This window comes from Bos grunniens, chromosome 29 (genome assembly GCF_055505025.1).
Source record: "Bos grunniens cultivar Pamir isolate PY7600 chromosome 29, Bosgru_T2T1.0, whole genome shotgun sequence".
NCBI classification, from domain to species: Eukaryota; Metazoa; Chordata; class Mammalia; order Artiodactyla; family Bovidae; genus Bos; species Bos grunniens.
In genome coordinates this window covers 16,408,723-16,431,433 of record NC_141193.1, presented here as the reverse complement: position 1 = coordinate 16,431,433, position 22,711 = coordinate 16,408,723, and the positions used below count along the sequence as shown (strand labels likewise).

Below are 22,711 nucleotides of genomic sequence, written 5' to 3'. Positions count from 1 at the left end.
AGCAGCCTCCCGCTAGCTATCCATTTTCCACATGGTAGTGTATATATGTCAGTGCCACCCACATGCTGCTGTGAACTTGATTTTTTTTGCAGAAGAAAGAAAGGATGGTAAGGAGACCCTTATTACCAGTCAGGCATTCACTGTCTCCACTTAAGGGGCATATGCTAGGAGCCTCCAGTGGCCACCAGGGCCATTAGAAGAGGCTCTGGAAAGGGCTGTCCAAAGGAAATGGTGGCCCTTCCACCAAAAGGCCGTGTAAAGACAGTGTGGGAACAACTCTGTGCTACATGAGATGGGGTGCTTGGAGGCACGGCACTGGGCGTCCACCTCACCTGCCGCACATGACCTCTGACACACCCTACGGATGTTCTGAGCAGCCTGCTTATCTTTGAAAGTAAGATAAGGTGCTAAGGCCAAGGACAGGGGAGTTACGCCTGGTAATGCTGACGTCTGCACCACCATGATGCCGCCACTACCAAGACAAATGCTCACAGGGCATTGTTCCTGGGCCAATCAAAGGGCGTGCCTTTACGTGGTCACTCACCCCATCCTTACAAGAAACAGGATGGCCATCCTATCAGGATGCTCCCTTTCCAGGTGAGATGACCAAGGCTCCGAGGGTGGGCACTGTGAGCAAGGGAACTCTGCACAGAAAGAGGTATATTCAGAGCTCGAGTGGTGAAAGTTCATCTTCTCAAGCCTCTAAGCTCAGGCCCAGTTCCCGGAACCCAGCCCAAGCCATGACAGACAGTGTGACAGCGTCTAAAGACACACTCAGAAGGCAGGTCAGTTTCCAGGTCTACCTTTTAGCAGCCACCTGACATTCAGCAGGTTATTGAGCAACTCTGCGCCTACTTCCTCATTTGTCACATATGGATTAACAGCAGAATCTCAACTCACAGCTTTGTTCCAAAGATTGAATGAGTCAGAAGAGGGAAAGCGCTAACATACAGTAGTATGTTAGCACCATAAGCCTTTGTTGTTATCGTTTTTTATCACCTTTATGAACCTCACGGCCACCCCCTGCCCAGCACATCTCCCTCCAAGCCCCTTTACTTGAACGAGGCCTACCAACTCTTAGGGGTCTGTGCATTCTGCTATGATAGCTGTCCCTTCTCAGAGACTGGTTTCTAAGTAACTTACATGTGTCTAATTGTCATTTTCTGAAAATCAGCATAAACACGGAGCTGTAATTAACCTTTTATTGGGATTCTCCCACGTAGGTTACACTGCTTGCTCACAGGAGCAGAGTCAATGACAGTAGTCAGGATGGCGGGCAGGTTGCCCTCTGCCGCCTGTGCTGTGATGGATGGAAGAAGCCGTTGCTGAAACCATGGAGTCATTACACACAGAAGGAGGAGGCGGGAGAGGGCAGATGTCCACCTGAGTAACAGGCTGACCTGCCATTCATCCCTTCTGTCACCGACAGAGGTGACTGCGGGCAACTCTTCCCCCAAGATGCTTCAGCTATTCCTCTCCCCAGAGCCTGTCTTTGGGCCACATCCCTTGGTAGGATGGGCATTGGGATGGAACAAAAGCCTTGGTTCTGAATCTGTAGATAGTCATGTATTCATCACTGCTGCTGCTGCTTCTAAGTCGCTTCAGTTGTGTCCAACTCTGTGCGACCCAGTGGACGGCAGCCCACCAGCCTCCCCCGTCCCTGGGATTCTCCAGGCAAGAACACTGGAGTGGGTTGCCATTTCCTTCTCCAATGCATGAAAGTGAAGAGTGAAAGTGAAGTCACTCAGTTGTATCCGACTCTTTGCGACCCCATGGACTGCAGCCTGCTAGGCTTCTCTGTCCATGGGATTTTCCAAGCAAGAATACTTGAGTGGGGGGCCACTGCCTTCTCCATATTCACCACTAGTCTGACAATTTAGCAGACAAGTTTCTTTGGGAAACCATAGATTCTCCAAACTTGGGTTTTCTCATCTGTAAAATAAAATTAATAGCAGGGACTTCCCTGGTGGTCCAGGGGTTAGAAATCAACCTTCCAATGAGGGAGACGTGGGTTCATCCCTGGTCAGGGAGTGAAGACCCCACAGCTGTGGGGCAACAAAGCCGTGCGCTACAACTAGAAGAAGCCCGGGAGCTGCGATGAAGACCCAGCAGAGTCTCTGCAACAGTTAGTAGTGATATTAAACTCACAAGCATATCAGGGAATCAAAGGAAAATATGAAACTATTTTAAAAATTAAAATTGGTATAAACTACTCAAATTCCAGTGGGGAAAAGAGATGATCAATGTTGGTTTCTCCTTCACTAGCTGGACTGATTCATCCTGATTTTTGCTGTCAGGAATAATGGCAAACAGTGGATTAACGCGTTCTGAGTGCGGCCTCTGCAACCAATGTGGCTGTTTAAGTCTCAGCCACCTCCTAGCCTCGTGTGTGTCTTTGAGCAAGTTACTTAAGTAAATGCTCTGGGTCTGAGTTCCTCCACCTACAAGAGGACATTAATAATACTTGCACCAAAAGATTGTCAAGAGAATACAAAAGTTCACATAGGTAAAACATTTAGAAAAGTGCCTGGAAAACAGCCAACCTATAATAAAAATATTAGCTGTTAGGATGATGATGAAGAGGAGGAGGCGGAGAAGGAGGTGAGGATGGTCCTTCTTTAAGTCTCCTTTACATGCAGATCGAATCTGACCATTTTAGACTGCTGTCATTTTCTTAATTACTGCCCCTTGCATTTTCAGGCACAGAACCACTAGCTTCTAGCCTAAGGATTCAAGCTTGCCAAGAGATCCTGGCGTTCCTCGCTGCGGGCCGCGTGATGACAATGAAGTGGGGCTCTCATCAAGAGGTCCTTATAACCATGACAACATGAGCAGCACCGCTCTTCTGAGGATGTCATTGCCATGACAACACCTGAGTGACTGAAATCAAGAGGCCTAGGAAATGCCTTGATAAAGAGAGGAAACGCATCAACACACGGGAAACGTGGCCTCTTAGGAGCAAGAACTGGGGCTGGTCAGTGCGGACACTTGGCGACAAAGCCAGAGGGAGCAAAATAATGTTGAAGAAAACACTGAGGTCACACTCGCTGAATTGCCCTGGATTCTCAAGCACCATGGGGCTCTAGATAGAGAGAGAGATGCACATGGAGATGGAACTCGTCTGCTCCAATCCTTCCATCTTACACAGTGGGGCCCACGGAGTCAGGCTTTCCCCTCTGAAAGGCAAGGAGTGCCCCTAGTGTAAGGAGGACAGGGAGAGCGGGTCTGTCTGGACCCGGAGGAGAAACTGTGGATGGAGACTCGGGCACGTGCCTGCAAGGCAGGACTAGGTGGAGAAGACGCTGCTGCTACCTGTCAGAGCAACAGGCAGCTTTCTTCCAGGTGGGTGAGCTCTTCCCTGTCTCTAGTATTTTTCTAGACTGAACACTTGAGGTCGTCTGCTTTCTCTGCCCCGCTGGCACCTGACCCCCGGCCTCAGCCGCCCTCAAACAGCAGAGGTGTTTGCAGAATGTCCAAAGTGCACAGCTGTAAAGGCTAAGGTATTTTCCCCAGACAGAATCGCCCTCCAGAACTGGATTTGGGCTGTATTTGTCCACACTTCCTGGTATTAGTTGACCTTCTCCTTCCATCCACAGGGAGCTTTCTTTGTGGTGGAGGCTTCACTTGGATAATGACTGTGGTCATAAGTGGGCTTATGTGGGCTGCCATATGTGGGCTTCCCCGGGGTAACTTGGTTCCTGTTCTGATTTTAAAGAAAAGATGAATTCAGACATCCTGCTTCAGGTTCATGTCTGGTCAAGGAGGGTAGAATATTGCGGACTCTGAGAACTTCCCGTGGTCCCTGGGGAGAGGTTGGGGGTGAGCAGAAATCATCCTACATACCCAGGCCCCTCCTCCTGGGAGGTTTCACACTCCAAGAAGTAAGTGCTTCAACTATCAGTCCCCAGGGAACCCCAGCTTCCCCAGTGGCTCAGTAGTAAAGAATCTGCCTGCCAATGCAGGAGACGCAGCAGATGCAGTTTCAATCCCTGGGTCGGGAAGATTCCTTGGAGTAGGAAATGGCAACCCAGTTCAGTATTCTTGTCTGGGAAATCCCATGGACAGAGGAGCCTGGTGAGCTATAGTCCATGGTGTCACCAAGGTCAGACATGACTGAGTGATTAAACCACCACCACCAGCAGGGAACCCTCACCAGACCTCCCAGCCGGTCTCCCCTCCAGGCGATGCTTCTCAAGGTCAGAGATGGTCGGTTGCTTTAGCAACATGGTGACTTTGGCTCCAGTTTCCCAAGAGCACTGGAAAGCCTCCTAAAGAAACAAAATGTATAAGCCGCTCCGCAAAAAGAGACAAGTCATAGCTCATTTCTTTTTTTCACCTGAAGAAGAAACGGCTGAGAACTTGAAGGCTAGCAATTACCCAGCAGTACAGCTAGGGAGTGGCCAAGGGTGACCAGGATGCAGACCACACTTTGGGGAAAAGTCGCTTTGACTTCACATTTCCCATCAATCCCATATTCTACAAAACCTTATTGCAAAACTTCTCTAAAAGTCTTGTCCATTTCTTCAACCCATTCTCTCCCTTTCCAATTGATCTTTTTTATTTATTTATTGGCTGTGCTGGGTCTTTGTTGCTGCACGGAGGCTTTCTCCAGTTGTGGCGCACGGGCTTAGTTCCATGGTATGTGGTCTCTTAGTGGACCAAGGATCGAACCCACGTCCACTGTGCTGGCAGGCGGATTCTTAACCACTGGACCACCAGGGAAGTCCTGCAACTAATCTTAATCTACCATCTTTGGGCAGAACCTCTCTCACCAATGTCTCGTGTGAGTACGTTCTGCCATTTCTCAGTCCTCATCTCCCTTGACTTCTAAGCAATGCATGTGATACTAATTGCTCCCTTCTTCCACAAGGCATTGTCTGCACCCAACTTTCAGATTTCCTCCACTACTCTCCATCCACTTCCTCACAATTGCCTTTGCTGGATACTCCTCTTCTAACACCACAATGTTGGAATACCCCGGGGCTCTGTGCACACTTCTCTCTTCTGTCCACCTTCACCCAATAGGTGGTGATGGCCAGACATGTGGCTCTGCACACCATCTGCATGCTGATGATGCCTGGATTTATTTTCCCAGCACCTGCCCCTTGCAGAGCCTGCTATCTACTCGGCATCTCCATGTGCATACCTAAAGTACCAAGCTCCTTTTTCCTCTGCCTGCCTGCTCCTTGTGGAGTTCCTGATGGCAGGAATTGATAGAAGTAGCCACCAGCTGGTACAGGTCACAAATCCTAGAATACCCCTTGATTCCTAACTCATTCTCACAAACCCTATCTAAGAAGTCAGCAAACCTTGTGAGCTTGCAGAATACATCCCAGATTCGATAAAGCCTTCCCATCTTTGACAACACCAGCACAGCCCAAGCTTCATCACTTTGTCACGGACTTAAGCAACAGCATCCCAACCAGTACCAGATCTGCCACACTTACACCCCTGCCCCTTTACCCCAGTCTTTCCTTTCAAACAGTAAATGTAACCCTCTAACAACATTTATTCAATCAGTTCATGATCCTGTTTGACACTTGCTGGGACAAATGCCAAAGTTTTTAACTTGGTTTTCGAGGCAGTACATGACCTGACTCTTGGCTCTCTTCACAGCATCCATGTCACTTCCTTATATCTCTATTCTGGCTGTTCCTCACAGACACCAAAGGTCTGGCAGCTCAGGGCCTTGGAACTCGCAGGTCCCTCTGCCTGGAGCGCCCCTTCTTTCTCTGACCTATTCACTGCTTCACTGCACTCAGCTCCCAAGGTCTTGAAACCCACTAGGACCCAGTGGGGCTCTTACGGGCAAAAGTCTTTCTGTGTCCCTCTTTTTTTGTTTGCAGGAAATAGGCTTCATTCAGCCCCCCAGATCTTCCTTGAGTTCCAAAGGGTAGGTTCAAACACTTGCTTTTCTGGGAAAAGTGAAAGTGAAGTTGCTCAGTCGTGTCCGACTCTCTGCGACCTCATGGACTGTAGCCTACCAGGCTCCTCTGTCCATGGGGTTTTCTAGGCAAGAGTTCTGGAGTGGTTTGCCATTTCCTTCTCCAGGGGATCTTCCCATCCCAGGGATGGATCCCAGGTCTCCCGCATTGTAGGCAGATGCTTTATCATCTGAGCCACCAGGAAAGAGCCCACTAATCTGGGAAGGGAGGGGAATATGGAGACAAGGGAGGAGCAGTCAAGAAACAGTAGCACAGCTTAGAGTAGGCTCCTGGTTCCCCCGCCAGGGATACACAGAACAGTATCTCTGAGTTGTTCTGCAGGACTAAAACTGCCCACACTTGGGAGATGCTAACTCCTTGACGAAGCATTCTTCAATCCAAAGAGAAGGGCACAGTTTGAGACTGCCTGAGGCCAGATGACCTCTGGATTAAAGGAATCCAGGTCCTGCAAATACCTTGATTCTCATCAGCAAGACTGCTCGTGAAGCACTGCTATCAAACTCCTCACCAAATCCCTTCCCTCAACCCAGGGTTGGGACACCCAGTTTGGAGGGCATTAGCCTCCTGTGGCCCCCTTTGCCTGGCAGAGCAATAAAGCTCTTCTCTACTTCACCCCAACCTCTGTCTCTGAGATTCAATTTCGCATCAGTGTGCAGAGGCCAAGTTTCAGCATCAGCATGTGCTCAAGCTTTCTCTCAACACTCTAACCAAAGGAGCACCACTATCATTTTTCACTTACCTCTGTTTCCTTTTTCTCCACGGTACTGTCTCCCTGACATCAGCTCACATATTTATTACTGACTGTATTCCCCACTCCCACACTGCAGTCCCATGGGGCAGGGGCTCTGAATGCTGTGTTCATGGCCACACACTGTCATGTATTCAGTACTCAAAAAATATCTGATGAATAAAAGATGATTCATTTCTGCCTGTTTATCATATCTCTGTTGTACTTTTTCATTTCTGTTCAATCTAATAAATCCTGATTCTCTAAAGATAAATAAATAAATAAGCCTGGGGTTGCAACGATCACTTTTGGAGAAAAGGGAACTAACCCACGTGGATCAACAGGCAGAAATAAATCAGGCACCAGCTGGTTCCTAATATTCTACCTAACCACATGAGTCACATTTTCCAACAAAGGTCCATACAGCCAAAGCTATGGTTTTTCTAGTAGTCATGTATGGATATTGAGAGTTGGACCATAAAGAAGGCTGAGCAGTGAAGAACTGATGCTTTTGAAGTATGGTTCTAGAGAAGACTCTTGAGAGTCCCTTGGACAGCAAGGAGATCAAGCTGGTCAATCCTAAAGGAAACAAACCCTGAATATTCATTGGAAGGACTGCTGCTGAAGCTGAAGCTCCCATACTTTGGCCACTAATGCAAAGAGCTGACTCACTGGAAACGATCCTGATGTTGGGAAAGATTGAAGGCACAGAGAGAAGGCAGCAGCAGAGGCCGAGATGGTTAGATAGTATCACTGACTCAACGGACATAAATCTGAGCAAATTCTGGGAGACAGTGGAGGACAGAGGAGCAGGGTGTGCTGCAGTCCATGGGATTGAAAAGAGTCAGACACAACTTAGTGTCTGAACAACAGCAACAAAGCCACATGAGAGGACTCATGAGAATCTCATCCATAAAGACAATCCCCAATCCCTCGAAATGGGCAGTAAAGGAGGTCAAATCAGAAACGTGGAGGTCTTTCTCAGCTTCATACCTACATCAAACCCATGGCTAGTTCCAGCAATTTGGTCCCCTACGTATCTCCACGTTCCACATTTATTCTCCACTCATGCCATCTCATGATCCTTGACCTTTCAGTAGCTTCCTGAAGGTCAGCCTCTTCGCTCTGGATCATCAGAAGGCTTGGTCTTGCCAACAGCTACCTACTGTCACCACTCACCTGAAGGCTCAGAAAGAAAAAGGACTGAGGCTGCAGCTGAAGCCTGTAAAATGTGTTTTCCTGCCTTCCCTTGGTGACCATGGGGGCTGAACCCCACCAGCCTCATACCCCTCACTTCGGGGGGGGGGTCATGCACGGAGGGGACCGCCTCCCCGCCTTCCATGCTCTGCAGCTCTCATCCCTCACATCCCCCACCTTCCATGTCTGATGGCTCTGCTTCTGGAACACCCAATTCCTAAGCAAAATGCTGGCCCAGACCTCAGGTTCTGGGCTGAGCAGCCCCTGGAATGCCTTTATTAACCAAAATCCAGCTATTCCCTGAGGTCGGCACCTCCTGGGGAGCTCTCAAGAAACTGCTGGGTTGTTGGTTTCAGCATCAGAGTTCATTGAGAGGCGAGCAGGTACTGAGCAAGTCTTCCAGAGCCGGGTGGTCTCCATGACGACTCTGGAGCAGCCTGGATGTGTCATGATGGAGGGCCTGGGACTCAAGAGCCAGCCCTGCCAGCAAAGTCCCAAATACCTCCTCCCCTAACCTCTATAGGGTATCTTCTTAATAAGTCCATCCATATCTACTCTATGGAAGGCTGCAAACCCCAAACTGATGCTTGACAATCTCTCTGCCTCTTATCTTGGTTAATTTTTTTTCACAGTAATTACAATATCATACACTCCCAGGTTCACTTATCCTTGGATTTACTTTCTGTCTCTCCCAGTAGAATATAAGCTCTGTGAGACCAGGGATTCCATCTGCTTTGTCCTGCCATGGATCTGCATGGTCTGAGACAGCTGCAGAGAAGCAGGTGCTCAACAGCAATTATTGAGTAAATAGTTGAATCAATGTAGAAACAACCAAGATTGTTTTGTCTAGAAGATTTTCTGGGCACAAAAATCCATGTCACCTTCTCTGCTTTAATCCCTTTTGGAAATGATGGGCGACAGAAGAAATAAATCAATGGAGGGAAGAAGCCATCCATCTTTCTCGATCACGCAGATGTCTGGCCAAATATCGTCAACCATTGTGACCTGGTGAACCATCCCGTAAAGGGCAAAGCAGTGATGCAGGGAATTAGGAAGGAGCATGAGGCCTCCTGGGCTGCAGACCCGTTAAACATGAGGAGTCCAGAATCTGTCAAAGTAATGATTAAGACCAAAGTCATTCCTTTTAACTCTTGCTAAGAGAAGAGAAGAAGGATTTGTTTTGGGAGCTGGGGGAGAGGGTTAATGTAGAAGAATCAACCTCTGTTAGAGTAAAGGGTAGGACGATGCTCTTAGGCGAGGAAGGGCTACCTAGTTCTGACCCCATACACCCAGGCAACCATGGGACATCTGGAGAGCGTGTGCAGCCCAGCCCCGAGGGAGGCTGGCCCCTGGATCTGGAAGAACAGGAATTGGTATTCTGCGGATTGCTCTCTGACTGTCCTGGCTCCAGCAGGAAAGGCATTTTACACCCCTAGGAAGATGAAGTGTGCCAAATGCCACAAGGACACGGAGCGAAACTGAATGGAGTCAGATAATGAAAAACATAGCCTGGCATCCAGCAATTTCTTTTCATATCTAAAGCCGTTAAAGTGTAAAACAACCTAATAATAACAATCAAAGCAGAAGACATACCATTGTGTGAGTGAATGATAGTATTTAACATGAGGAAGAAATATATTGAGTCAGAGAGCAGCTGCCACACTGCTATGCGTGCTCCATGGTCCGGGGGGCGGGGGAGGGAAGAGAGCCTGAAGCTCACACAAGCTGCTCTGGGGAGGATGATGCCTCCTTTGAGAACTGAGTGGTCGCCGTGCGTGCTGGGGCTGCGTCTGCTGCTCTCGGAGGTGATGGTACACAGATCCACTGGAAGGTACCTGAGAGCCTGGGGAGGATGGAGCATGCTGGCCCAGCATGGAGCCCAGCCTGGAGCCCAGGGTCTAGACAAGAGTATGACTAAACTTGTAGGAATATTGTGGAAAGCTGGGAACCCAAGGACCACAGACTCTGGGCAGGAAGGAGGCCTGAAAGAGAGTAGTCATGTCCCACAGACGGAGAAGCCATGGGTCAGAAGCAACGCAGGGAAAAGAAAATGGATCTTGGAGAAAAACAAGCATCGTATCTTAACGCATGCATATGGAATCTAGAAAAACAGTCCTGATGAACCTATTTGCAGGAAAGGATGGAGATGCAGATGTAGACGACGGACTTGTGGACACAGTGGAGGAGGCAGAGAATATGATGAATGGAGAAAATAGCATCAATATATAAACACTGTCGTGTGTAAAGTGGATAGCTGGTGAGAAGTATAACACAAGAAGCCTCGTCTGGCAGTCTGCGATGACTAGAGGGGTGGGATGGGGGAAGGGAGGGAGGCTCAAGATGGAGGGGATATATGTATAATTGTGGCTGATTCATGTTGCTGTACAGCAGAAAACCAATACAACATTATACAAATTAAAAAGATTTTTTAAAAATAATATGAATCCTGAAGTCAAAAGGTTTGGAGTTGAACTTCACCTTTTTAATATCTGTGGGCCAGTTTTCCTATCAGCTCTCTAGTTCTTCATCGCCAAAATGGAAATGATGCCTGCTTGTAAGGGCGTCTGTAGGAGTTAAGTGATATTAAGGTATGTAAAGCAGAGTGCCCGGCACACAGCAAACAGCACCCAGCGGTGGCTCTCAAGTTTGCATCACAATTCCCTGGCGATTTACCAAAATGCAGATTTCTGCGTCCCATCCGAGGTCTGGGGTACGACGCAGGTGACGCCTGTGCTGCTGGCCCAGGGACCACCCTTGGAGGGTGGCGCTGTCCAGCACAGTGGTTAAGCACTTGCCTTCTGGAGACACTGCGGCCGTGGGTGGGGTTTCAGCTCTGCCACTTGGAGCCCTGTTTCCTGGCCCACTTGTCTATGCTCCAAGCCTTGGCCCCCTCATCAGTAAAGCAGCTCATCACAGGACCTGCTCACACTGTTGTTGAGAAGAGTTCATACGACTCTGCTGCATGTTTAGAAGAGTGGATAGCATATTTTTTAATATCCTCGGAGTCTTAGTTATTGTGGTTGGATAATAGAGACCCTTCCAGTCAGACTCTAGGGAAAAAGCAGTCATCACAGGTCAAGATAAGATGCAAGATGGAAAAGCAGCTGTAAAGTCAAAGCAACACAGCAAAGTCCTCGTGACCAGGACAATCTGATTGCAAACTGTATCCAAGCTCTCCTGGCAGCTCCTGGTGAGTCCTGGCTATGGGATTCGTGAAGCCCTCATCTGGTCTACGGGATTCCTCGGAGAGGAGGTTTCATGGCTGTAGTGGGGGGCGATGCCCTGCAGAGGCCCTTCTGTACCCCCCAAAGAGCTGCCTGTCAGGTATGGTCCTCAGAGATGGGGTCTCCTGGCCTAGAGGGGCTGCTGTTTTAACCGGCCTTTGTAATAACCCAGCCAGGGCGGCTAGCATCTGTGGGGAAGACAATACAATCTCTCTGCTTCTCTGTTTCCTTTTTCGTTTCATCAAAACAGTTCTGCATGGTAACAGTCACCAAGTACCCGCATAAATAGCCCAAGACTCAGGAGAGCGTGGGGGAGGATGCTGTTAGCAGTGCCTGCATTCAGCGGACGTCTCAGTCTACATTTTTCAAGGGTTTTAAAATAATTGGGTAAAACCACAAACAGCGTCTGTGGTGTGCACTCCTGCCCTCGGTTTCTAGACGGAGGCTTGATTTCATATGTTCTCAATTGAGGCACATTGAACTCATTAATTTCCCCACTAGTCTTTTTATGATTTCCCTCTTCTTTGAAGTAGGAAGCTGCACGGCTCTAATATTGCTTTAAACCAGATCATAAATATTAAACTTACAAAACCCTTATTGACATTGGCAAATTTTACCCTAAATGTATCTATGTAGCCATAATGTTACAGTTAAAGAAAATTACAGAGTTAAAAGAGTGATCTATAAATGTCTGTCTCCACTTCCTTCTTTGCCACCTTGATCTGTGTTTAAACCATTTACTTAACGAGTTTGTGGATCGCTCCGCCCCATATCTGAGGATGGACCACTGGTTTATCTCCATCATAATGAACTGCTTTCTCTGTATAGGTTGGACCTAATACCGTATGCACCCCTGCTCCCCGGGACAGGACATCCACCACTTTCCATTATGATGCAATTATTTTTTTTCTCCCACCATCAATGAGCGCTGTAATATCTTTTGCAATAGCAATTATGTGTTCCCTCCTGGGATGGCTACTTGGGGTACTCTGGGAATTTTAATCAAGCACCTACGTTAATTAGAAAATCATGGGAGTGAGGGAGGTGCTGAGGAAGCACCTTTGACTATCTATCCTTTATGGCAATTGACTGAACTTGAGTCCTTTTGTAAGGACTTAACCTTTTCAGAGGAAGGAATTTTAATTTCCTCCTTTTTGTTCTTGTCTTCTGGGCGGGAGAGAAGAGGAAGGGCTGGCCTGGGCGATGGAAGCCACCAGGGTTAGGCGCCTGCTGTATGTTGTCAGCTGGGCACCCTGCATTGGGAAGCATGACTGTCAAGCCACGTCCACCTTGGCAGGGCCTGGTTACCTCTATTCTGCAGACCAAGTGTCTGAGGCTCAGTCCTGGGTCTACTAGGGAGCCGGTTCCCGGGGTGGGGAGGGGAGGCGGGAGAGGCATTTCTTATACAAACTCCTTTGATTGGTTTGTGAAACGTGATGATGCAGATATGACATTCCTGGATCTTACCCTTTCCTTGCTAAAGTTGATTTTGTTTTACATTATGCACCAGACTCAACTTCAAAAAGGGAAGAAACATCCTCTATCTGCACTACCGGACACTTGGTCCTTCCCTGATCCCCTACAGTACCTGCCACCATCAGGTGCTGCACTCGGCACTGGAGGTAAAGCAACCTCAGGAGGCCTGCCGCTGCTCCCCTGGTCCCATGGATGTGGGGTCGCGGAGCCCTCCAGAGCCCTGGGCCAATGGCGAACATCGCCACCGTGCAGAGTGCTGTGGGGTTTTGTGGGGAAGGACGGAGGTGCTCTGCTGGAAGAAAGTCACCAGAGGCTCTCAAACAGGTAGCATTTGAGTCTGGTCTTAAGAAAAGAGTAGGACTCAATCGAGAAGCTGCAGGGAGATGTGTAAGGGGAGCAGGGTGAGTCCTAGAGGGAGGTGAACCTCAAGTCCCAATGTGACCCACAGCACGAGCCAGAGGGCCCCTGGAGTCTATGACCAGATCCCAGAAGTTCAGGTGCTCTGCCGAGAAGCAGTAACAAAATCCCAAGAAAGAAGCGCATCTTCAGAAAAGCGTCTCACTGCCCCAGCGGGACCCAGGCACTGAGCTGTCGAAGGAAACGCAAACCCAGCTGGACCTGCCTTCAAAGTCACCCATTTCGGGAAGGTCACTCCAGCCAGGACAAGGAATCACTACAGGTGGTCAGAGCCTCAGACAAGGGCCAGACATTGCACACGTCTCAGAAGAAAGGACCGGCTGGACCATTCTCACCTATCCTCAGGAAGCAGATGGAGAGAGCAGACACACTGCTCATCACCCTAGCCCACCTCTGGGAAGCAACACCTCAGGGAAGAAGCCTTCTGCTCACTGCCTCGCCCCGATTCCAACCTTCCAGCAGAAGATAGGCGGGCCCCTCACAGCTCAGCCAGTCCCCTTGCCAGGGAGCCTCCCTGACACGGAGCCAAAGAACACAGATCCCCAGGCCGCCTCTCCTTCAGGCCCCTGTTTCTTGGGAACTTAGGCTAATCCCTGGCTTCACACACCTTGGCTGTGACTGGACAGGTGATTCAGTCATTGAGGTCCGTGCCCCCTGCACCCCCACCCGGCTTATGGCAGGAAAGATGTATCGCCTGTACTGCTAATTTCAGGGCAGCCACCAGAACAAGTTTCCACGAGTTGTCCAGGGTGGGCGTAGATAGAGACCTTTCAAGAAGATCTTTGTCTTTCCTGCGTCTTTTTTTTGGCCCCCTCCTTCGGGGTGGTGAACATCGGTGGGCGAGGTGAAGCCTTTAGTTCCACTTTGTCCTCCTTCCCTCCCATCCCCGGCGCCTCTTTGCTGGAGACTTCTTTTCTCGTTGGCCGTCCTAATGATCCCTGTGCCACGCGGGGCCCCTGACGCGGGTGCTGACAGGCTGCTCATTAGTGCCAGGGTGCCGCGTCAGCCGGTGGCACGCCGGAGCTCCACTCCTGACACCCTTCCGCAGAGCTGTCACCAGAGTTGCGGCACCTGCCAGCTTTGGTTGAACTCAAGCTGTGATACCTCCAGTGCCAATTAGTGTGCCGTGTCCTGCTCGGGTCGGGAGGGAGGCCTGTCAGTGCTGACAAATGGGAAATGGGTGGGCATAGGGCCAGGGGAGGGCCTGGCGGGGGGGGTGGTGCGGGTCAGGGAGGGCTCAGAACATTGGAGAAGCCCTCCCATCCGCGGGTCACCCTGTCCTCACCAGCTGGTGCCTTTGAAGGCTCTGAGAAACAAGAACGGGCCTGGACAGCCGACAGCCCCCGGGTCCTCAAGTCCAGCAGGAGAGCTCAGGGAGGAGGCGGAAGGGAATGTGCAGCGGAGGCAGGTTGCCCATCCCCACAGGTGAGGGTGTGGAAGGCTTGCAGAAGCATCTACCCTGCACTGTGGGAAGAGCTGGACTTCGTGTGCAGCTCAATAGATGGAGACTCTGGCTCTAACTCTGTCCCCCAAACCCTGGGGTCTTTGTGGTGCCCGAGAAGAAACATTCCACCTCTACTCCACGTCACTTCATACACTGAGGGATGGAGGGGAGACGTTTTAAATAATATTTCTTTTTTGTTGTACTGATTTCTTTCTTTGTATCAATTTTATTATTTTTAACCCATGAGGAACAGTACATTTTCATGGACTACTGAATTCATTCTCTCTGGGAATACCCAGGGTTGATTTACAAAACCATTGGAAGTTGTCATAGGTTTAGGCACAGGCAGGTTGGGATGAGAAAGTGTGCAAAAGGCTCAGGGGCCCGGAAGGGCCCGGTGAATTATGTGTCAGAGAAACACAGACATTGCGAGAGTGACTGCAGTGAGGCAGTGATGAGGGCAGAAGGCAGCCCACCCAAGATCCACCTCCAAAGATGTTCGGGAGCCATCTCAGCCCTTGCAAAACAGAACTCGAAAAGGACTCACTCCTTCAAGGAGACGTCCAGCTGCCACAGCAGCTGCCCCGCCAGAGGGACTTTGAGAAGGGCTTGAGAAAATCTCCTGAGAAAAAGACCAGAGAAAATCTCCTGGAGACTCACTGGAAGAGTCTCAGCAGGAAACACACCAGCTCTGGACCACAATATTAAAGTGGAGGAGAATCCCAAGGCTGCAGATGGACTCTGCACTTGGGGGTCATGCACTTGGGGGTACCAGCAAGCACAAGTGCTGTTTATGGAATCAACACGTATTCCTTAGATGCTTTCTGGGTGCTGGGTATTGAGTTAGGAGGCGGAAGATCTTAGAAAAGAGAGACACAGGCCCTGGTCTCAACTCATGAGCCAGAATCTGGACATCTCTGTGGACTGATCGCTGGACCCTCCTGAGCCCCAGCCAATACTCAAGTTGGAAGCTTCCTCTCAACAGCCTTGGTGATGTGGTCATTTTCAGTATTGATTTGATGGGATAAATGCTGAGGTAGGTGTACCCAGGAGGACTGCTTCTTTTAGGATGGTCAGGGAGTCCAGACCCCATAGGTATAGTAGCTGGACTCAGCCTTCAACTGGGATTCATGAGGGGCTCCCAGGGAGGTAGAAATACAGAAATCTCAGCTTACTCTCTAAAGTTCTGACAGCCCAGAGGAAGCTGGAGACACAGAACTGGGCTTTGAGAATACTTTCCTATGAATTGTGAGGTCCTAAAAAGCATCTCTTAGGACACACTGGAAGAGATGGGATATATGTTTACTTAGAAGACTCGGAGGAAGAGACAGCATTAAAGGTATTCTTTTGGATAGCAAGGGCTGTGCTAAGAGAAGTTCTTGAACATCTCGAGAAGGCAAAGAGAAGACAAGACACAGAGTCACAAGTGGGGGCTGTGTCTGCGGGACTTTGGGGACCACTGCTGTCCTTCAGTGCCTGGAGCAGCAGGTTTAAGGGGGGATTCAGCAAGGGGCCACTGCAACATTTGTGTAGCTCCAGATGGTGTTTCTGTAGGAGAGAGTGAGATGGGCTTTTTGTCCTTAAAAGACCAAGGCAACACCTGGACCCTTCCAAACAGGTATGTACAGTGAGGGCAGGTATCTCTATAAAGCTAGTACACCTTCTCCTTGAACTCCTGAGAGCTCTAAGTTCATGAAGGGAGCCAATAAGACATACAACCAGTACCAACAGGTGAAATGTTACTTCTCACATTCCGTGGCGATGTCAAGAGGTGGCCTGAGAAGTCTTACCTTCTCTCTATTCTGGAAAAGACTTTTGCCTTCTGATGTAACGTGCCAAGCAGACGCCTTCTGAGAAAGACCCCTGCCACCCCTTGCCCACTATAAGATCACTCCCGGCTTCTGTATATCTGGATACATAAGCCACTGTTATACAATGGTGGTTAACACTTCTTTATTTTGTTTCCACATAAAAGGCAGTGAAAGCTGGGACCTTATGTTAAGTGAAATAAGTGAGAGAGAGAAAGACAAAAATCATATGATCTCACTTTTATGGGGAATATATATATAAATATATATATACACACACATATATATATATACACATACAAACTAAACCAAAACACACAGATGCAGAGAACAGAATAAAGGTTACTGAAGGGGGAGTGGGGTGGGGGCAGGTAGTGAAATGGGAGCAGGGGGTCAACTGTATGGAGGTGGATGGAAGCCAGCGTTTTGGTGGTGAGCTCACTGTAGTGTATACAGCAGTCAAAATATAATCTTTTATGCATGGAACTTATATAATGTTATAAACCAATGCCAGCTTATTGCAGGGAGCACCATATGAGTTGTGATACAGGATTCTAGGAGTTTCCAGAAATGTGCAGAACAAACAGATCATTCAGGAGAGAAGACGTAGTGAAGCCACTGAGGTTGCCCACAGTGCCTGGCCCAGGTCTTTCATGGGTGTGAGTATAATAACAATGACCTTCGCCATACAGCCACTAGGGAGAACAGTGTGGAGATTCCTTAAAAAACTGGAAATAGAACTGCCTTATGACCCAGCAATCCCACTGCTGGGCATACACACTGAGGAAACCAGAATTGAAAGAGACACATGTACCCCAATGTTCATCACAGCTCTGTTTATAATAGCCCGGACATGGAAGCAACCTAGATGTCCATCAGCAGATGAATGGTTAAGAAAGCTGTGGTACATATACACGATGGAGTATTACTCCGCCATTAAAAAGAATACATTTGAATAAGTTCTAATGAGGTGGATGAAACTGGAGCCTATTATACAGAGTGAACTAAGTCAGAAACAAAAACACCAATACAGTATACTAATGCATATATATGGAATTTAGAAAGATGGTAATGATAACCCTGTATGCGAGACAGCAAAGGAGACACAGATGTATAGAACAGTCTTTTGGACTCTGTGGGAGAGGGAGAGGGTGGGATGACTCGGGAGAATGGCATTGAAACAGGTATAATATCATATAAGAAACGAATTGCCAGTCCAGGTTTGATGCAGGATACAGGATGCTTGGGGCTGGTGCACTGGGATAACCCAGAGGGATGGTACAGGGAGGGAGGTGGGAGGGGGGTTCAGGATGGGGAACACATGTACAGCTGTGGCAGATTCATGTTGATGTATGGCAAAACCAATACAATATTATAAAGTAATTAACCTCCAATTAAAATAAATAAATTTAAATTAAAAAAATGACCTTGATTGAGTCGTGACCTGCCCACACAGAATGGCACGAGGGATGATAGAGGCTCTGTCTTTGGAGCCTTCGCTTTGGTGTAGGGCATCTTTTCTTCTAAGGAACCCCATTCTGTCCACATGTACGTAAAATAAGCCGCATTTTGCAGGCACTTAGTGGGGTGAGATGAAGCTCTGGCCACTAAGGGTCTCCAGCTTCCGTTTGGTTTCAGCCATAGCCCAGTGACAGCTCTCATCTCCAAATAATCAGTCACCGAGAAAGCAGCACTGCGTGAACCCCGAGGTGATTAGTTACCACGTGGCATGTCTCTCGTCAGCTTGAATCTGGGTAGTTAATCCTGACCGGGGATCTGGGAAAAGCTGCGCGTCTAAATTACTCTGATCCACAGGTAGATTCTGATTATCCTGCTCCTCTCCTCTTGATCCATCTTCTGTTTCCATAGCAGCTAAAACCCCAGGAAAATGGATGCCTCTGGCCGGGGCTCAGGTAAAGTCTCCTGGGGAAATGAGGCAGCTGGATGGCCAGGGTGGGGGAAGGACGCTAGCGCACAGCAGTGCAAACCTCCGCAGGAAGAACGGAGAAGGTGCCAATGCAGTGGGGAGACAAAAGTGGTTGTGAGGGGAAGAGAGAGAAAAGGAGATGACAATGTGGGATGAAATGAGACTGAAGGGGAACGTGTAGGAGGCTGTGAGAGACAGGAAAGCAGAGAACAAAAAGAGAAAGCATGAAAGGCCAGGACAAAAAGAGGAGACGTACGGAGGAGAGGGGAAGAAAGGAAAGAAAAGGAAAGGAAGAAAAAGAACCCAGAAAAGGACAAAGAGCTGCAGGGCCAGAGGAGGGATGAGAAAAGACATCAAACAGGAGTCAGAGGGGGACTTGCAGGATGGAGGGCGAGGTGCCTCCTGATAGAAGCAAAGTCCGTGATGCTGAGATGATGAATGCTCTGCGGAGTCTACAGGCACAGACCGTCCCAGCGTCCAGCGGCACTGAGGACCCGACATTTTCAGGGATGAACGCCGCGCACCTTGAACCAGAAAGTCTGTCCACCTGGACACCCTTCCCTGGGATGTGCCCCAAGACCACTTTTCATCACTAGCGGTCTTAGGTCCAGTGAAACCTCCTCCCAGATTGTGGGCCATGCCCCCTGTAAGGTTAGTTCCAGTTGAGAGACCGGAGAAACGCAAGCATCTCTCTGATTCCCTCGCTCACAGTGGTGCATTCAAGTGCAGTGGCTACAGAGAGTTCTCAGTGTGTTTCAGCTAAACACACTGAAAATCTCACCCCTTCTGTGAAAACATCCTTAGGGCGACTTGTCACCCCAAGAGGGGGATTTGCTATCTGGGGCCCATGCAGTCTTCTTCAACTGATTGCATCAAAGCCCAGGTGTAGTGGACCCTGCGATGCCTGCCTTCTTCAGGAATGGAGGACAACTGCCCCAGGGTGGACCAGACAGTCCTCAGCTCCAGTAGGAAGAGAGATACCTGGACTGGGCTCACAGCCCAAATTCTCTGACCAACTACGGTGCTGGCGTAAAAGGTCACCCCCGTACCTTCAGTAGGGCACAACCCACCCTGTCTTCAGAACACCCCACAGGCATCCTGCTCTCACACATGGCACCACAGTCAACCTCTCCCCCAGCCCGACCCCCCTGCCCTTTCACAGGGCTGAGCCCAACGCCACCTCCGATAAACTTCTAGCTCACCAATCAGCATCTCAGGGTCTGCTTTAGGGGGACTCAGACTGCAACACCAAGCAAATGACCACCCCTGCGGTGAATTTAGCATCTTCATTTTTATTGAAGTATAGTTGATGTACAGTAGTGGATTAGTTTCAGATGTACAACACAGTGATCCAGTTATATATATATATAAATACACACACACACATATATTCAGATTCTTTTCCATTATAGGTTATTACAAGATATTAAGTATAATTCCCTGTGCTTTACAGTAGGCCCTTGCTGTTTATCTATTTTACAATAGGGGGTATCTGTCCTTTAGCATCTTAAACCTTCATGAGCCAACAATGCACTTACATATACACACATGCCTACACACAAATACACACATGTATACATACATACTTACATGAGTGTATTTTAGGCTAGCCAGACACAAGCAATGAAATTTAAGGATTTTTATTCAGGTCTCAGCTCAAATGTCACCATGTCAAACACCTTTCCTGACCAAACCTCTTGTCCTTCTGTCCACGTATCCTGTTCTATTGTCCCATCCTTATCGCCACTTATTATTATTATTAATATCACTGGTTATTTGTATCATGAGGATGTGAGCTCATGAGAGCAGAGACTTGCCTGTTCTGGCTTATCGCTATATCCCCAAGCACTCAGTCGACATTTAAGAACAAATGAAACCATGTAATGCACCTTGCACAAAAGCTAGCTTTATAATATATGACGCCCACGCTCAGTCCCTCAAGTTACGTCTGACTCTTTGTGACCCGGTGGACTGTAGCCCACCAGGCTCCTCTGTCCATGGGATTCTCCAGGCAAGAATACTGGAGTGGGTAGCCATGCCCTCCTCCAGGGGATCTTCCTGACCCAGGGATCGAACCCTCGTCTCCTGCATTTCCTGCATTACAGGTGGATTCTTCACTGCTGAGCCACTGGGGAAGCCCTTAATAAATGGCATCTTGCTTTAAATTGTTAAAGTTTCAGGTTCAATCTATGCAAGCCCAAAACAACACTTAGTCTGGTCTACAGAACATCTAGACATTTAGACAAAGTGAGTTTTGCAATTTAGTCACACATTAAGTGATATTTGTTATCTGGGATTAATCAGAGTAGAACGACGACAAAACCACACGAGGACTCATGGCCTAGAGACCAGATGCTTGGCAATGTTGAAGCAGTACAGACCTGGAAGTGTTCCTTTTAGGGACGTGGCCATCCCAAGGTCTCCCCCATCACTGTGCGTCTGTGTTTTCTCTCTCTTACCACAACCAGCTGAACAATGCCACCAACACCGCACTGAGCACTCTACCATCCATGTGAACGGAAAAGTCACCCAGGACATCTCAGCACCCTTTCACCCAGAAACAAGGTAGATTACTCTCCCAGGGGTTGCATCAATCCTCCAGCGTGATTTCTGGAATCTTAGAGGTGATGCCCATCTTGCATCGAGAACACCGATATTCTCTGCGGAGCTACGGGTATATTGTTATCAGGCCACCAAGAATGTGGGATCCTTGTGACCAGGCCATCAGCACCATAACCTCCTGCCACAGCCAACGATTCTCCCACTTCCTCGCATGACACGATGTCCCAAGCCGCTTCTCTTACCTTTGGGGGAGATGTGTCTCCAGGTAACCGTGGGCTCTGGTCTACCCGTTGCTATGCAGGTGAGGCTGATGTTGTTGCCTTCGTTAATGGAGATATCTGAAGAAATCTCCACAATTTTGGGAGATACTGTGGAGACAAAACAGGTAGAAGGAAAATTAAAATTTTGTTGAAATATTTATTTGTTTTCTTCAAAGGGGAGTGGGCAGAATAACCCAGGGACAGAAACACAGGGGCTATAGTCAATGAGGAGGAACTAGAGGGATCACCTTACACTTGAGAGAAACATCTCACCTTGACTTCAGCTTCTATTTCCTCCTATATAAAGGCAATGTCGGAGAGCCTGGGAAGGTGGCTCAGAAGAATCTGCCTGCAATGCAGGAGACACAGGTTCGATCCCTGGGTTAGGAGATACCCTGAAGAAGGGAATGGCAACCCATTCTAGTGTTCTTGCCTGAAGAATTCCATGGACAAAGGAGCCTGGCAGGCCATAGTTCATGGGATTGCAAAGAGTTGGACACAACTGAGCCACAAACATTTTACTATGCATTTTCATAGTAAAAATACAACAAATATTTATAGGATGGAATTAGAACGGTTGTTCAAAGGAATCATTTCCCCAACTAGCTACATGTTTACAACAACCTCAAAACCGGGCCAATAACACATGTCATTTCAATTCTACCAACATTGGTTCTGACATACTAGTGCTTCAAGCTTACGTGCCCTCTCTGTCCAATTCTCATAGGTGTCTTCATATGAGTTTTCCTCCTTCAGTCAGCACGCCTCTGAGCCACCCCAAGTGTCTTTCCAGAACCCATGATCCCCCAAGACACGGTGACACCTGGCCTGCAGGAGACCCCAGGCAAGCTGAGCATCACCCTCACTTCCCAGACGTGGCTAAGACCCCACGCAACCCTCACACAAAAATAAGACTGGTTGGAACTTTCTGCGCTTGTCTTTTCTCTTCTGGAATTATTCATCACTCACTCCTGGTTATGCTGGATTTTCTCCTCCAGAAATGGAGGTGTCTGCAGAGAGCTGTTCTTTGCCATTTTCTATACTTCTCCTGAAAACTGACTTCCCATCCATCTCTAAGCCCCACCCAACCAGGAATGCTCATTAACAAGCATTCACTGGACTTTGTTTCCTGAGCCTCAAGCCCTTGCTTCTCATTTTGGTCCCCTAGCACCTTTCTCCAACTGTCTAGACCGACTGGAATCGTTCAAGGCCTGGCTGAGCCAGCATCCCTTCCAGGAGGTCTTCCAGGCCATGCCCAAGGGCACTGCCTCTCCATCCTAGAGACCATGTAGCTTCCTCCACAGTATTAAAATAAGCTGGTTTACATAACATGCGTCATATTTTTCCTTGACTATACATGATTATACTGGAAGACACTGTACAAGAGCCTTGCTCATCATTTTATTTTCTGCTGTCTCCAATACGGCACCTTGCATAAAGCAAGCACCAATTCATCATTTTTAGACTTAAATCCACATGGAGCTTCAGGTAGGAGCAGTGTGAAGGTGGATGTAGCCAGGGCTGGGGAGTGACCCCAACCTCTAAGATCTGAAACTTCTAAGACATATCATTGTGATTTATGGCTGTATCATTATAAAAGCTAAATTGAAACTTCCAGAAGAGAAAGAAACTTGATCAGTTAATGACTGAGCACTTGATTTGCTGACCGTCTGAAGGATCCCAATTCCTAAGCTCTCTAAGTCATTTAAATCTGATGCATTTTA

The 22,711-nt window shown here is 48.5% G+C and overlaps 1 protein-coding gene across 4 annotated transcripts in view; it reads right to left on the bottom strand.

Annotated features, from left to right (window-relative positions):
• NTM (neurotrimin) overlaps positions 1–22,711 on the bottom strand; it is a 964,763-nt gene that overhangs the window by 104,275 nt on the left and 837,777 nt on the right. For all 4 annotated transcript variants that reach the window (XM_086384149.1, XM_086384152.1, XM_086384150.1 and 1 more), the window contains exon 4: positions 20,970–21,095. In XM_086384149.1, coding sequence (XP_086240275.1) covers positions 20,970–21,095 — 126 coding nt within the window. The remainder of the gene's footprint in view (positions 1–20,969; positions 21,096–22,711) is intronic.